General features: G+C 40.6%; 1 protein-coding gene across 1 annotated transcript; it reads left to right on the forward strand.

The window, feature by feature from the left end:
• The first annotated feature begins 4419 nt into the window (after nt 1-4419).
• On the forward strand, nt 4420-14256 carry LOC139725937 (ubiquitin carboxyl-terminal hydrolase 1-like). The gene is made up of 8 exons (XM_071637023.1): nt 4420-4550; nt 6608-6971; nt 7617-7720; nt 8646-9934; nt 10046-10055; nt 10436-10612; nt 11746-11951; nt 13106-14256. Exons 1-8 carry the CDS (start codon nt 4420-4422, stop codon nt 13324-13326), a joined length of 2502 nt encoding a protein of 833 aa, XP_071493124.1. The 3' UTR covers nt 13327-14256.
• Nucleotides 14257-16814: the final 2558 nt, after the last annotated feature.

The following is a 16814-nucleotide window of genomic DNA, read 5'->3' on the forward strand; positions in this document are numbered from 1 at the left end:
GAGCGAGCCGAAAATTTTTGTATTTCAGCTTTCAAAACATGGAATTCTTGTCATTTTTTGCTTAATATTAATCAATTCTAATCAAGATATAGTGACGACCTTATAGATAACGATTTATACCAACAAACTGAAGCCGAAATTTGTATATTTCCGCGTCATCATTACGTTTTGTTCTTATCTTTTTTGATTTGTTTTTTTTTGCGCCCCCCCCCCCGTATGTTCGAAACCGTTGGCGTCCTCTTTTGATCCAATCGGCGATCGCCTTCAGAACGAAAGAAATTGCAGCCGCTGCTCAGTGAAACATTTTGCCTGCTAAATATTAAATGACATGTGTGAGCACAATAGACATTGTCATTTTGTCCGCGTCATCGTCACGTTTTGTTCTTATCTTTTTCTTCCTTTTTTTGATAAATTTTGGCGAGTGAGCGCAGCGAGCGAGCCGAAAATTTTTATATTTCAGCTTACTAAACATGGAACTCTTGTCATTTTTTGCTCATTAAATCTTACAATTCTAATCAAGATATGATATAGTGACGGCCTTATAGATAACGATTTATACCACCAAACTGAGGACTTGAAAAAACACTCTAATAGTACGAGCGAGTGAGCCGAAATTTTTATATTTCTGCGTCATCATTGCGTTTTGTTCTTATCTTGTTTGATTTGGGGTTTTTTGCGCCCCCCCCCCCCCGTATGTTCGAAACCGTTGGCGCCTTTTGATCCAATTGGCGATCGCTTCAGAACGAAAGAAATTGCAGCCGCTGCTCAGTGAAACATTTTGCCTGCTAAATATTAAATAACATGTGAGAACACAATAGATATTGACATTTCGTCCGCGTTGTCATCAAGTTTTGTTCTTACCTTCTTTTTTATATATATTTGGCGAGCGAGCGCAGCGAGCGCGCCGAAAATTTTTGTATTTCAGCTTACGGAACATGGAATTCTTGTGTGAACACAATAAACATTGTCATTTTGTCCGCGTCATCATCATGTTTTGTTTTTATCTTGTTTGATTTGGTTTTCTGCCCCTCCCCCACCATTCTCCCTCCCCCCCCCCTTTCCGGGCGAGTTTTTTTTTTTCTTCTTCTTCTTCTTCGTTTTTTTTTTTCTTTTTTTTTTCTTCTTTTCTTCGCTTTTTTTTTTCGTTTTTTGCGCCCCCAAGGAGTGGCGCCCGGGGCACGTGCCCCCCTTGCCCCCCCCTAGATACGCCACTGCATATGGGCCTATGTATACGCACCCACGTCCTATCCCACAAACACACTACACGCCCTTACGTTGCTCTGTAGTCATTATCTACTCGCCAGTCATTCGATGTACTTAATTATTTTGTTCATTCTTTCACAATATTTCGCACTCTCTCTCTCTCTCTCTCTCTCTCTCTCTCTCTCTCTCTCTCTCTCTCTTTCATTAATGGAAGTCCTAAACGTAGGCCCTCACATCATCGTAAACTCTTTGCTTTCTTCTACTACAGTAACAGTACATGATAGTCGTGAGCTTTGTCGAAATCGGTCTTGTTTTATTTTGTTTTGTTTTTAGGCACTCTGTTACTGTTTCCTTCGCGCATGCGCAATGCTCTAATATTGAGGCCGCCATCCCTGTAACCTGGCGCTAAATTTCGTCTAACTGTTTTCACTACGAGTCGGTGCAAAGGACGACAGAAACTTTATTGAACTGCCCAGTTTGGAGGTAAGTTTCCCGGAAAATATATAGTAATCGGAGCTTTGCATACTATTTTAGTGGCTATCAAAACTGCAAATTATGTTTTGTGTAGAGGGCCATTATTGATTGAATTCACGTGTTGTTTTGTGCAGGTTCTTTGTGGAATATTCGGTCCCATGTATTCGTTCCTGTGTAAGAGAAAAATGTACACGCATTAGCCAGCCAGCCAGTTTTCCTTTTTCAGGGGGAATTCCCCAGTTATATTAACCAAGCTCAGAAACTCTAACCTCTAAAGTCGGCTTTTCACACCTGATGCCAACAATATAACTGAGTCCTACAGGCACTTTTTCTTACTCTTTTCTGCCCAGAACATAGATCTCTAACAGTCTAAGAAAAGTTTACATCTTACCGTTACGCCTTATTACGGGACTGTGCACTGAGTGGCTAGTGGTGGAATGATCTTCCCCTGCGTCCCTGGTCTGGCCTTGCCTTGGCTTCGCCTTGCCACTGCAACAGTATTCAACACTACCTTAAGGGGTCTACATTGTCTAGCTAGATAGAGTCTAGACATCTAGTCAGATCTACATCTTGCTATCAGTGCCATCTCCATTGATCTCTAGATAGATTTAAGGCCACATTAAATAAAGGCAGTGACCAGTGTATGCAACCACACGCGTGTGTCGTTAAGTTAACCATCCAGCCACACTCCTACCTACCTATGGATACCTATGGAAGACTCTGAATGCAGGCTGAGCCTCTGTATTCAGATCCAGGTTCAGTCCTTAAGATGAGCTGGGTAGTGACCAGGTGGCGTGGCGTCAAACTTAAATTTTATGGGTTCATTTTCCCAGAGTTTATCCAAACCAATTTCAAGGCTGAAGACACTGGGTGCATCTATTAAATTTCTAGGTAAACTATTCCATGGTTTCCTGATGCGCATGTAACATGAATTTTTTCTTGTAGTGGTTTGTGATCGAAAAATATACAATTTTTTAGTATGTCCTCTTGTGCATTTTTTTATTAAACCCAAGTCAGGCACTACTTCCTGATCATATTTATGAAATAATTTAAAGGCTTCAATCATGTCACCTCTCGCCCTGCGGTATGCTAAAGTTGACAAAGTAAAACCACACTCGTGTGGTTTTACTTTGTCTTTGTAGCCATAGCCCATGGCATGACCCGAGTCGCTGGATACAGCCACACGCCTACCTGTAGATCTATCAAACTTCCTTCATCTCAATTTTTATTTTGTTGAATACATCATAGAATTTCAGAAAATCCAAAAAAATATTGCTATGATAACCGACCAGAATCCTATCAATGCGATCAGAATTCGGTCAGGCAATATGCGCGTTCATAATCAATGCACATTCAAGACTGCTGAAAAATGTGCAGCACCATACCTTGTTGGGGCTAAGTTGCATTGGGGACCTTGCGGCACCTGTTGGTGACTGAATTCTGGCTAGTCGGCACTTGCATTCAACCCCTGTACATGTCGTCACTGCATTGGCATGTATGGAGATTTTGCTTTTCGTCTGCATTTTTGCGGATGCAATTAGACTGGGCTTGCAATAAGCAAAAAATCTCACAAGAGAATGGCGTATTCCTTGATATTTAGCCTTTTTTCTGCAACCCCGATTCTTAACAATAGACTTAATTCATGCGCGCTTTGGAAAAGTTGCACCGATTCTGCATTTTTGACGGTGAAATTTGGGATTTTGGATGGATTTTTGGAGGGGACTGTTGGACTTTACTGTTGTGAACAGTGCCAGTATGTAAAATGATGTGATTTGTGTGTGTTTTGACAATAGAATTTGCTGGCTTGTGATTAGTGATAAGTGACCGAATTCCGGTGGGTGACCAAATACTGGTAAGCTTACTCTACTACATGTCTAAATCATGTCAGTCATTGTGAAGGCTGTGTTCCTTTTCAGTTGGAATTTCACTTGAAAGAATTTGCCATTTGAATAGACAGCTAAATACTGCAGTTCTGCAATATCTTTTGGTTATGAGTAGACTTTTGAGCAAGGCTTGACATAACTTTCCATGGGTGGAACTTAGAGTGATTTGGTGTATTTAATATCACAACATATAACATACTATCACAACATACGTACAGGTACTGAAGAATTCAGAGAAATCAGAGACATTTTCCTGTGAAATGATATCCTTGTTACCTCTGTAGATTGTAGGTGATGAGGTTTTATCATAATTAGCCTCACGTACAAATACACAGGTGTTCTGGGGCTGATGGTATGACAGTTTGCCCATTCATCATTTCTTCCTTAACCTTGATACACAAAATGCATTTTGTGTATTATAATTGTGTGTCTCTGTCTCCTGTATGTCGCGGGCATGACCTGCAATGTTGCCAATTTGACAGATTATGAATTATTTGAAGGAATAGTAATGCATGAGAAAAAAAAAATACATTTCTTCATGTAATACTAATGTCATGAAGTTAAGATTCTGAAGTTATTATTACTGCAATACCCAATTTGTGCAATGCTATGAACATAAAAGAAAGAAATGGTTAGGCCTCGATGGAATAAAAAGATCATCCAATGGTAAGTGAAAAAAAAAATGGAGGCTTTCTAATGTTGATCAACATTATGGTCCTCCTCTCTCTATTCAGGATGTTGTATTCATAGGTGGTGGTGCCTCCACTGTGAAAGTGGCCCCAGGAATCTGCTAGATTGTCAGCTGCTGATACACAGTCTTGGTGCATAATCAACCAAAGGTCAGCTCAAATGAGGGAGGATGGCAACCTCGGACCATCCTCTGAGTCCCCCAAGAAAGAGAGCCAAGCTTTCCCTAAAGCTCATCCGCCAGGAGCTTCACCCTACGCCAAAGGAAGAACCTACTGAAGATGATAAGGCTGAGGGCACACGGTGAGTTGGTTCCTTGATACCGGCTAGTCTGTGTTGTGTGCCACCCATTTCACAATCAGTGGCAATGAATGGTTTTGGCATCCAAAGCAAAATGAAGCCCAAGTTTGTGGAAACATAAGTAAAATTACTCAATTAGTAGTTACATATTGTAGTGAAATCGATCAATTCCGCTATATGGCTTAAAATTGTACAATAAGCTGGGTATCGATTATTCATTATTGATCAATTTAAAGAATGGTCAATTATTGTCTGTAGATATGTTGTTTTAGTGAGGTCCAAATCCGCGGTTTGGGTAAGTTTTTCGGATATTACGTAAGATACATGTATGGGCATCAAGGGGGTACAAATGTAAGTTGGCTACGGATTTGGTTAGAAGTAATAGATACCAGTATTTTGATACCAAAATTGTAGGGTTTCGGCCAGAATTGTTCCACAAATTGGTGTTTTAGTGGTGGAAGGTATGATTTGCATAACTACGGCAACAATTATTGAGTAAAAATATAATATGGCAATTGTGATTTGGTTTCGTCGTTGAGTTGGGACAGATATGGTAGGCACGTCTAGTTACGTGTTGAGTTGAATCGAGCTTCCGAGTCCGAGCCTTGTACAGGCCAGTCTAGTGGAGGGAGTGGTCAGAATAGCCTAATTCTGATTACAAGTTAGATCTGTGTAATGTACGTAGTAGGCCGGGACCGGATTTGGAAGAGGTTCGGGACTGGGCCTGCGCGGTGGTAGAAGTAACTGTGTACATGTACATACAATCCGGGAACAAGCTGGACTGTTTGTTGTGAAGTATTCGCGAATAAAATACTACCAATTAACTGTTGAAGTTATACCAAGGACTGGAAGGGTGGTCTTTTCTACCAACGAGTCCTGTGCAGGTGCAGGTGAGTGGACCTTGGTGATGAATGGTAGCAGTGACTGGTAGTAAAGATATTTTGGTAGAAGTAATAAAAAGAATGATGTGCGAAGCTGGTATGGTGGACTGATGATGGAGCTGATGGAAGATACGAACTGGTAGACATGAACTGGTAGACAAGAATTGGTAGACGCGAACTGGTAGCCATGAATTGGTAGATAAGAATTAACTGGTATCCTTGGCCGTATACTGCGGCCAAACGAACTCATGCCTAGCTCGGCCATCCTGATCAAAGTTTCATTGTAGGGCCTCACCTGATACCAATCTATCAGCACACATCGTCGACAACAAGTTTTATTGCTACACATTGGAAGAGTCAGGACTGGAGGGATATCGCTACGAACTACTTTGTTACAATACTGTACGCCTTTAACATCAACATAAATCAATTGAACCTAAAGCACTCAGTTGAATGCATCTGAAAAGCAAAATTTTGTGCTTGTATTAGTTTTATGAAGGCAATTCTTTGGCAGTTTGCTCATGAACCACAGAATCAAGACTAGTGTATGTTCCTTACTTATCTACGAAATGAAAGAAATCTTTGAAATGTTCTTACTTTCAGATGCTATTGATATTCACCTTATACACTACATTTGTATATCCAAAAAAAAATTACACCTTATACACTACATTTGTATATCCAAAAAAGAATTACAATCGGATTTTTGCATTGATAAGTCCCAGTATGACTAAACTGTCTAAATACTACTTCAGGGTCTTAAAATATAACATATTAGCTCTATTTTGCAGAAAACCCCGTTCAATTTGGTTACGTGGTCACAGAGAAATATGGCTTGTTGTAAAGCGTGTCATGAGTCTGATTCTTCCTAGTTAAGCACTTGGTTGCTTTTGGACTGTGAACACAATGGACAGAACTTGGAGGGAGGGAAGAGATTCCTGACATGCTCTACAAAATTCCTCATTACTCTTTGACCACTGAAGCAAATCAAATGGGGTTTTCTGTAAGATGTGGGCAATGAGTTATAATTTCATACCCTGAAATTGTATATGGATTGATTCACTATTTTTAAAGTTGTCATTGCAGAGGGGCCCGTTGTAATTTTTTTTGGGGACATACGTACTATTATGAAGAAAAATGATGTAGTAAAGCTTTCATATGTGTGGTCTATTTTCGCAGGTCTGAGGCCGATGACAACACCCAGCCGTGCTTTCCTGAGGCTGGTCTACCTCAACCAGCAGCAGAATCATCTTCGTGCATCCCCAGAGAGTATGTTGTCACAGTGGCACCCTACACGGGTCTGCACAACCTGGGCAACACCTGCTACCTGAACAGCGTGCTGCAGGTTCTCCGCTACTGCCCGGGCTTCTCGGAGAACGTGGAGAGGCTGTCGCGGCTGGTTGCCGTGGTGATAGAGGCCAAGGAGCGAGAGGTCAGAGAGGACCAAGAGAGGGATGAGGCTGTGTGCAAGGAGGAGGAGAGAGCCAGGAGGAACAGGAAGGAGTTCCTAGGCCAACTCAAGCTGGTCCACAAGCTCAATGTGGTATGTGCCTTTCCCCATTGTAATGTGTGTTGTTTCTTATGTCACCCCTATCAAACAAGGCTTAATGGTAATACATTTCTTTGCAGTGTGAATTGCTTGTTTTTTCTACTGTCTGTTATTTAGAGTTGTGCATGTAAAATTACTGTTTTCTCATCTTAACTTGGCAGTCATGGCATTATTGTTGAATTACAACGAGTGTTGACTTTGTGACTGGTACAATAACTCTACGGTAATCGGGTCTTCAAAGAATTACTGCTCAAGTAATCAGAGAAGGTAATTTGCATATTGAGCTTGTATTTTTCAACTGATCTGAATTTGGAAAAAGAAAAACATGTTCAGAAAGAAGAAAATGCATTCTCTGGGGGTGCTTTGAACATGCAGGTCTATTCCAAATAAGCTTTTACAAAAGGAATAAGGTTTATCAGTTTTCTAGGCAAGTGGTAGGAAAAGTAGGTTTTACTCTCCATGCTGAAAAGTAGAGAATGGATCATTCTGTTTTGTGATGACCAAGTCAGCCTATCAAAGGGAGGCACATTTGAACTGTGTGCATAGTGAAAACTAGCTGTGATCCAAGTGACTATGACATCACAGATTCAGCCAGACTCACATCTATGGTCTCACTGGTCTCCTGTCTTCTATCTTTAGTTGTTTAACACCATGTCGGACAAGGAGCGGTTCTACCTGGATCGAATGATGCCTTCGGGCCAGGAGCTGGCCATGTATCCTGAGGACATCTTAGAAGCAATCAGGTACAAACATTAGCCTTATCAACCTCTTTTTGCTTTTATCTGCTTTAATCTGAAAAATGCAAAAAACAGATTCATTTTCAAAGTTTTTTAGGTAATGCCATCATCAAATAGAAAAAAATAATCTTTGCAGTGATACTCAACTTTCTTGTTACAAAACAAGAATTCATTGTGATATCAAAATGATCACATATATTTTACTTATTTTCTCTGTTTTTAGCAGCTTTAATCTCAATTATCTCAAGTTAATGAAAATGAATATATCGTTTTGCATTTAAAATCTTCATCAGCTTACTGCATAACTGGCAAACTGCTCCATTGAGACAGTTACTCCATCTTATGACCACTTGCATTGTAGCTGCTGAAGTTGGCTTCTTCACTGTGTTCCTAGAACATATTCATGCTTTTGACTCAATATCACTCACATATTCATATTTGTACAAAATGTTTGTGCTCACTCTCTACATTCTTGTATCTTGAAGAATTATTGTCTTTTTGAATGCAAGGACGGTCAGAAAATTGACCTAACTTCCTTGGAATTGAGTATTGCACTTTGACCATGCAGCAAATAGCTAAGGCAAGAGAAATTACCCCATTGAGGACGGACTGATTTCGCTGCAACACGCATTTCCCATAGACACTTGCCTGAGTATACTCAGGACTCGTCCTCAATGGGTTAAGGTCCAGTGAGATCAGGGTTATTTATTGTAACATTTGGATATGCAGTGTCATACAAACTGCTCTCACATTTAGAGGTTTTCTGTAACCCCCTTGAGACAAAGTGAGATTATTTTCATTCCTTTATTATCTGTACCCATCATCTCTTTCGCCCTCCTCCTCATTATCATTTTATTTTGTTTTATTTTGTTTTTGTTTTTTTTTTGTCGGGCATAAATAATTCTGTCTTTGAATTGTTTTATAAATCCAGGGATTTGAACCCCATGTTCAAAGGCTACCTCCAACATGATGCTCAAGAGTTGCTGTGTTGTATCCTGAGCAATGTCCAGGAGGCATGCCAGCGGCTCTGTGCTCAGCAGCAGGGAACACCTCACAGAAAGGGCAGCGACCCACTACCGATCCCCGCTCCATCAAATCCGTGTGTGAGGGCCGTGAGGAAGCTGGACATGGAGAGAACGGGAGACTGCGTTCCGTTGGAGATGGTGGGAGGGGGAGATGGGAGGCTGTTGGGAGGAGCTCGCACAAGTGTGGATAAGGGTTCCTGCTTCAAGAAGATTAACCACAGTGACCAAGATGCCCTGCGGGGAAAGAGTCACCAAAATGGTAAGGGCGATGCTTCTACCATCTCCAGTTGCAACGGCAGCAAAGATGGCGTCACTGCTCCCAGTGAACTCAAGAGCAAACTCTCAAATGGCCTTCCGTCAAAATCCAAGAACAAGCTGGAAAGACTGCACGGAAATCAGCCAGGAGAAATATCTCCTAGTAATGACTCTGTGAGGAGACGTGGCAATAAGAAGAGTGGTCTCAGTAATGGACACGCCCCTGGAAACGAGTGCAATGGAAGTGCCTCATCCCCAGGTCACCATGGCGACAAGAATGGAGAGAGCAATTGCTTGAGCTCAAAGAAAAAACGTCTGGGCATTGGACGCATCCACCAGTCTACTCTCCACAAGTTCACTGTCGTGAAGAAAGAGAAAACTGAGCCCAGCGACAATCACGAAACGGACAGTTCTCGCACCTCAAAGACTTCTCAAGATACGGAAAGACATTCTGCAGATCTTGACTCCACCACTAAATTACAAGGGACCTCGGAAATGAACATTCAGAGAAATGTCACCACAAATAATTCCAACAACAATGAGGAACTGAGTGAAGACACACAGGAGCACTCTGTATCAAGTGAAATCCATCATAGTGAAATATCTAAGAAGGAACCGAATCAGTCGATCCATGAGAACAATGAGCAAATGCTTACAGGAGAGAATCCCTTCAGAACAGATGGGAATTCCTGCCGGCTTGAACAGGATGTGAATGATGCGGCAGTGGAGGAGGAGAAGGAGTTGACGCAGACCGCCAGGCGAGAGGAGAGCGAGGTGGACCTGGTGGAGAGGATGTTCCGGGGCACGCTGGTCCTGCAGACGAGATGCCAAGAGTGCGAGTCTTGCTCGGAGAAGAGGGAAGACTTTCAGGACGTGAGTGTGCCGGTTCAGAGCATTCCTCCCAGCAGCAGTGAGAGTGACGATGAAGACCAAGAGCCAGGTTTGTGTGCTGATGTTGAAAAATTAATGATACTAACTGCTTAAAAAAGCACATCCATTTTGTGATCTTTTGGAGCAAAAAAATTTTCCACATGTCATAGGCTTAGTCTAGATACAGAATGGTGTAAACTGAATAATAGTCATTTCTCTTTCTAAACAGTTCACATAACAGAAAACATTTTTTCTATATAGCATCAAAGTGATGATGTCATAGTCTCTTGTTTTAGTGTGTCTTGGATTCAGGTGCGCGCATAAACACTTGGACCAGATGAGGTTGTTTAGAACCAGTTTCCATGGCGATGAATGGCTATGATATCACACTTTGGTACTCTATAGCAACCTTTCTAAGTTGCCCTTTTCTCTCTGATTGGCTTCTGCTGTGAAAATTCGTCATGAGTTATCTCCATATTTCTATGAGGGTCTTTTTATCTGACAAGAGTTCAGTGGCGACTGCAAATTTTTTTTGTTTCCTTGTCAATTCTCCAGATGTCAACCCACCCAGTCTATCCTTAAGTTGGGCGCTGTCAGAATTCACGAGTGTGGAACGGCTGACTGACGACAACAAGTACTACTGTGAACACTGCCATCACCACACAGAGGCAGAACGATCTGTCCTGTTTGGCCGGCTCCCAGACGTGCTCATCATCCAGCTGAAGCGGTTTAGTGCATTCATCAACTGGTGAGAAGGCAAATTGAGTGAAGGCACCAGTTCTACTGGTTGGTACTTGAATAGAATAGATACCAACCAGTGATGCATTTATTCCAACTTCAGTGGGTGCGTTCGAGTGCTCTAAAGCGAACCAAAGCGAACTGAACCAAAGCGTACTGTACCGAACTGTGCCAGTTTTGAAGCGTTCGAGCGTTCTGTTGAGAAAGCGTACCTCGTTAGTTATTTTTAGAAAAGGTCATGCATTTTGTAGCAAGAATGTCATCCACCTGGCGCTTGAACTACTTGCACCTGTCCCGAACAAAGAGAATGATGTCTCTGCATTGTGACGTATGCGCATGATACGCGCATGCTTTACAGCGAACTTTTGATACGCTTTTGGTAGGCTTTTGGAGCACATCGGGAAGTGGTCCACTTTTGGCTCGGTACAGTACGGTACGGTACACTTTAGGAGCGTTCGAGCACTCCTCTGGCACGGGTACAGTACGGTACAGTTCGCTTTAGGAGAGCGCTCGAACGCACCCTCTGTCAAGAGTGTTGTTTTGTGTAGCACCATCCTGTTTCATTTGCTGAACAGAAGTGGGACAACTTGAGCTTGATTCTACAATGCTTGTCGTCATATGAACAGCCTTACTACACATATGGTATTTTGATGTTCAGATCTGTCAGGTTTTTTTCTGTTTTTTTTTCTGTTTTTTTTTTTAATCGAGATGTCCTGCCTTCATCTGTCCAAAGCTGATGTTTGAAAGTATTGTGGTAACTATGTTTCATAGGACTCAGAAATTGAAAATTCCATTTGTGTCAATTCAGTTTAGCTTTTGTTTCCGATATCACATGAATTACAATAACAAAAAGTGAACACATGAATTCAGTAAAGGGGTGGGGTTTGCAGATTGGCACACGTAAAAAAAAAGTGAAAATACCAGAAATGATAGTTGTGATAAGTCGACGGTCAAGGTCAATGGTCACTGTACTGAACATTTGGTTACAAATGCCATTTTCAGCCACTAACTTCAGCTTTTAATGTGTAAAGGTAAATATTAGGCCTTATTTTCATCAAATTCAATGAGAACATGAAAGCAGTTGATGTTTGTTGCCGATTGATCGATTACTTCTCATACCATTGTCTTTTATTCTCACTGTAGTTTCTCCCCTGGGGGCTCTGTGACGAAGGTCAACGACCATCTCGCAGTGCCGTTGACCCTCAGCTTGGCCAGATGGTGTGCCAGCTCCTGCAGTCAGAGGGGCGGGGCGTTTGAATTGTGCGCCGTCGTTGCCCACAGCGGGATCTCAAGCTCCAGCGGTCACTACATGGCCTATGCCAGGGTGCCAGAAAGGAGCACTCCATCAGGTTAGTGTCCATCACGTCAGACTGGACTCTTTTAATTTATCCACATACAAGTTTTCAAGTATATCATGTGATTGTGTAGCACTGTCTTCACGTATTTCATATGATTATGCAATTTCCATGTTATTCATGGGTCAGCTTTTCCTCCTTTGCTAGATTGTGGGATCATACCCCTATTCAAAAGGATTGACCATTGGTCAGTTTTCGATCATGTACGAATGTGGTCTGTCGTCACACCCATTGCCAAGATTTCCAGGGATGGTTTGCCGAGTGCTTTGAGTGGACAGTGACACACGTTGGACTGTTTGACTTTCATGCAAGTGCTATGAATCTTCGAAGATTATGGTTTTGTTTGTATCTGTACCAAGTCCAAATGATGTCTGTTTTTCAGCCAATTTGCAGTGAAATGCCTCCGCCTTTTTACCTCCGCCAAGGAGGTGTTGTTTTTATTGGCGTAGATTTGTTTGTTTGTCTGCCTGTTTGTAAAATAACTCAAAAAGTTGCGAACTGATTTGGATGAAACTTACAGGAAAAATTTGATAATGAGACGAACAGATGATTAAATTTTAGCAGTGATGTGGGAATTTTTATTAATTTTTAAAGAATTTTTTGTCTTTTGCCCAATAGGGTCAATGAACTTGGGAATTCAAGCTGCGCATACTTGAGGTTTGCATACGCGCACTAAAGCATAAGCTCTGCTTAAGGCGCCGCACAGCATGCAGGAAGCTAATGAGGTAAACAGAGGCTTCTTTATCTTCGGGAATTGGACGATCGCGATTTTCAGCATGCATGTATGGGTGGAAATGAGCTGCTTGGCGGAGGTCTGTGCTCTCTGAGTGCTTTTCTAGTTTGAAATGGAAGAGATGTGTTTTCAAACAGAAAATCACTGTCCTTGCCTATCAAAAGTGTCATATTTACCTTTTCAAATGCATGTACGTCATTATAACATTATATTGTGTTCCTGTGATGCTCAATCACATGACAAGTTTCTGACGTGATATGTTACATTAAGGGGTTATTGGAAGTGAAGTTCTCTTCGTGTCGTCATTCTTTAGTTTTCACATCACACATATAGAGTCTACTACTTCTGTAAAAAAGTGGAAGGCCGAGGGGAAGATATTACCATGACTCATGAACTTCTTATGTCTCTCCCTCAGGACCAGCTGAACATTCGTCTAGCATTTCCTCTACCTCATGCCAAGGTCCAGGCCCAGCTATGTCCTCTAGTTCGTCCTGGGCCAACTTTGACGACGACCGCGTACACGTGATGTCCGAGGATGACTTCTCGTCGCTGCTCAACCCCCTTCCAGGGAGCGAGACCTCTGCCACCCCATACCTCCTTTTCTACCGGCAGAAAACCTCCTCTGAGATGAAGTGAATTACAAAAGGCCGTCTGATACCATAACCTTTGGTCATCAGGTATTGGAGTACATTTGGTCGTTTCCATGGCAACCTCTTGATTGGGTGTATACTCGAAGGGGGATGTACCACTGGTTGTTGTTGTTTTGGGGGGTTTTTTTAGGGGGTGTAGGTTTTTTGTTTGTTTGCATTTCAAAAAGAGGGCAGCCATGACTAGAAAATCATTAAGAAGGAATCTCTAACAAGGCATTGTTTTATTTGTAGTCAGAAACAACTCACCCCATATATGTAGATCAGAGTTCAGTTCACAATCAAGAGCGTTTCATTGAAAACATTTTCACAGCGCTTTCAGTGCCAAAAACTTGATACAATGTCATATTGATAACCTGATCCTAGTATGATCAAACATTTTCCAGAAATCTAAATTTCAGAGTCAATTGTAATTTGTGTTGGCTTTAAAGAAGTCAAATCAGAGGGAGTGAACAACACGCACAAAATCAATCAATACTCAATTTGACTTACTATGCAGTACTTGTGAAGTTGTTACATAGTAGGTAGCTGATCTTGAGACCAAGATTGTAGTGTGTTTACCCTTTGTTATGATGCATGAGATGATATTTATAGTAACTGGTCTTTTTCATAAAATGTGATATTTACTATTCCAGCCAGTAAAAACTGAATAGGTCTTTACCGCGTACACTTTCCAAAGGGTAAACACATTTTTTTTTTTTTTTTTCTCAAATCACATACTAGATTCTCATCCTACAGCAAGGTCTAATTGTTTGTTAATTTGTTGTTGTTTCATGTCTATGTAGGTAAAGACATAGCATAGAAAATTATTCTAACCAGTGGACAGTTCTGTTTCGTGCGTGTTGTGGATTTTCCATTTGTGTTTGAAAAGACTGGATTATAGTTTAGGTTTATGTTATGTAATGGTTATTTTGATGTACAGTGGACTCCCGTTATAACGAAGTCCTCGGGACCGACAGTTTTCTTTCGTTACATGGAAATTGTGAACAAATAAACATTAAAGATACATAGAGTGGATAACTTGGCGGCCTGAATTTTTACTTCGTTGTTACTGGAATTTCGTTATAACGGGAGTGCATGGTATCCCAGTCTTTGTGCTGTGAGTTAGAGTGGGCAGCTGCAGAGGTTATCACTTAGGGACAACTTGTCTGTGTATGGTAATGTCTGTTATTTGCTGTGGATCATACCTCATATTTACTTGTTTTCAAATCGACTTGCATACATTGTTTGCCATACTTGTGCTTTGTTTAGCTGTAAGGTGGTCCATAACTGGCAGCTAAGCCTGGTGTGTGGAAAAGCATCTTGATATCGTGTGTGAATCATATGTGCATAAAGTGCACGTGAGGAGCATGAAGTCCCTTGTGGATATGTCGGGGTTCTAGGTCTCTTGGTTGATATCTTTACCCTATTCCTTTTTAACACTTGACCACGGCAAGTGAGCTGTAATGCAAGGACTTAATAACAAACAAAAAGATCTTTAGTCAGATTTTGGTTGTTTTGTAGATACATTCGACTCAGTTGCAAGTGTCCAATTTGTTAATGTGCTAGCATGTTATTTTTCAGCCTGGCACTTTAAAAGTCGAACAAAAATGTCAACTTATCATCACAACACATTGAAACATCTCACAGATCACACTGAATTGATGGTGGGATCCACAGAATATAGATTCTTCCTTCCTAGTCATTGCAGCCAATATGATGTACACGATGGGACAGGATTGTGTTCAAAACTCTGAACATGTGTGTCTGTTTTCTGTTTTTGTCATCATATTCAAGAGTGCATGTTCATTGGAAGGAGAAATTATCTGAGCTTATTTGAGGCTTTGTGAATGATATAAATATGTAACATTGGATTATTGACATTGTACTTTTGTACAAGCCAGTTTTAGGGAGTACTTGTAGATGTCCCATTTTTAAATGAAATAAGAAATGAATTAATAAATATGAAATTGTTTGATCACAATTCAGCTAATATGATAAAAGAAAAAGTAGTAAAAATGACAACTGAATCATGACAATGTTTGATAGATTACAACTAATGAAATAATAATGTACAGAAAAATTGAACACCAGTAATAAACACTACTTTAAAAGCATTACTGTGTTCCATCAGTTTGCAAAAGCAAATTTTCATGGTCAGCTAATCTCTTTCTTGTGGAGCCATACATTGCCAATTACTGCTATTTTTTTTTTTTTTAGCTGTACACTCTGCCAGCAATCAAAGTGTGTGCCATGCACTACATTAAAAACTAACAATTTAAAACGCTGTATGATGGTACTGTTAATATAGATGACGTCTCTTTGAAAGCTAACTGAAGCCAACAACTAACCAAGCAGGTATTTCATACAATGACAAAGTTTTGATGTTAGTTACAAGGTTTTTTTTCAAGTGCTGTATTGTATGCATATTAAATTATTGTAATGTTGATATTAAGGGAGAGAAATGGATTTATCACAACCTTGTTTCAGGTTGCAAACTAGTCATTCCAACATACTGCACATTCCAGTTTTAAGTTGTGGTAGTTTGTAGTCGCCAATATCGTGTGGAGTGAATTCTTCAGGCCCGTGCCCTGAAGCCTGGCCAAGCTGTCAATGTAGACCATGGAAGTAAAGTCCACTATTTTCATGTATTGACTGTATATTGTATCGTGTAATAATATGATGCTCATTATGCCATTTTATATTGTGTCAAGAAACAAACTCTAAAGTATGAAATTAAAAGCAAGAGTATTCTCATTTTGTCCCGATTCCCGGCTTTCATCTTTGACGTAGCTGTTGCTATTAGCAACCACAACATATAACTTTTCATGCATATTATAACTGTACATGTGCCAAAAAGAGGAAATTTGTGTGTGTGCACAAATATGACATAATGATAACTTATTACTGTAAAATAATGATAACTTATTGTTGCCTAAATTTGTGTTGCAGCTTCACACATATTGTGTGGTGTATTGAATATCAGTTTTTTTTAAAGATATAAGATGGACTGCATATGTTCTACAGTGTATGTAAGTTTGAATGGCCTATTATAAGATATGAGTGTCTAAGTGCATATTTCAGTTTATTGTGACTGAAGGCAAAGTATAGCAGTCACTGTTTAATACTGATAGTGCATTGAGCTCAGTGTTAAAAGTGACCACTTTGGTCTGTCAGATAAACAAGTACAGTGTATTCCTCTTTGTAATCATCACTCTGCCATGTAGTTCTGTGGGATGTGTTACTGGCACTGAGGACAAATTCTGCTGACAAAACTTGTTGAGATATCCCAGTGCCATTAACCCTTTTTCAGTGTGATTGACTTTGGACATTTCATACAAAGCTATGGGGTTTTCTGTGCCAATCGACACTCAAAGTACATATAGGGTTAAATTCAGTAGGTAAGGAAGTCTTCACCAAATATTTGAGGATGGAAAGAAAAAGCTTTAAAAGTTGAAGGGCAGGGGCGAGAGAGTTAAGAAAGAAAGAGACAGACAG

This window comes from Diadema antillarum, unplaced genomic scaffold, assembly GCF_040938485.1.
Source record: "Diadema antillarum isolate AM-2024a unplaced genomic scaffold, OU_Dant_1.0 scf00000017, whole genome shotgun sequence".
NCBI classification, from domain to species: Eukaryota; Metazoa; Echinodermata; class Echinoidea; order Diadematoida; family Diadematidae; genus Diadema; species Diadema antillarum.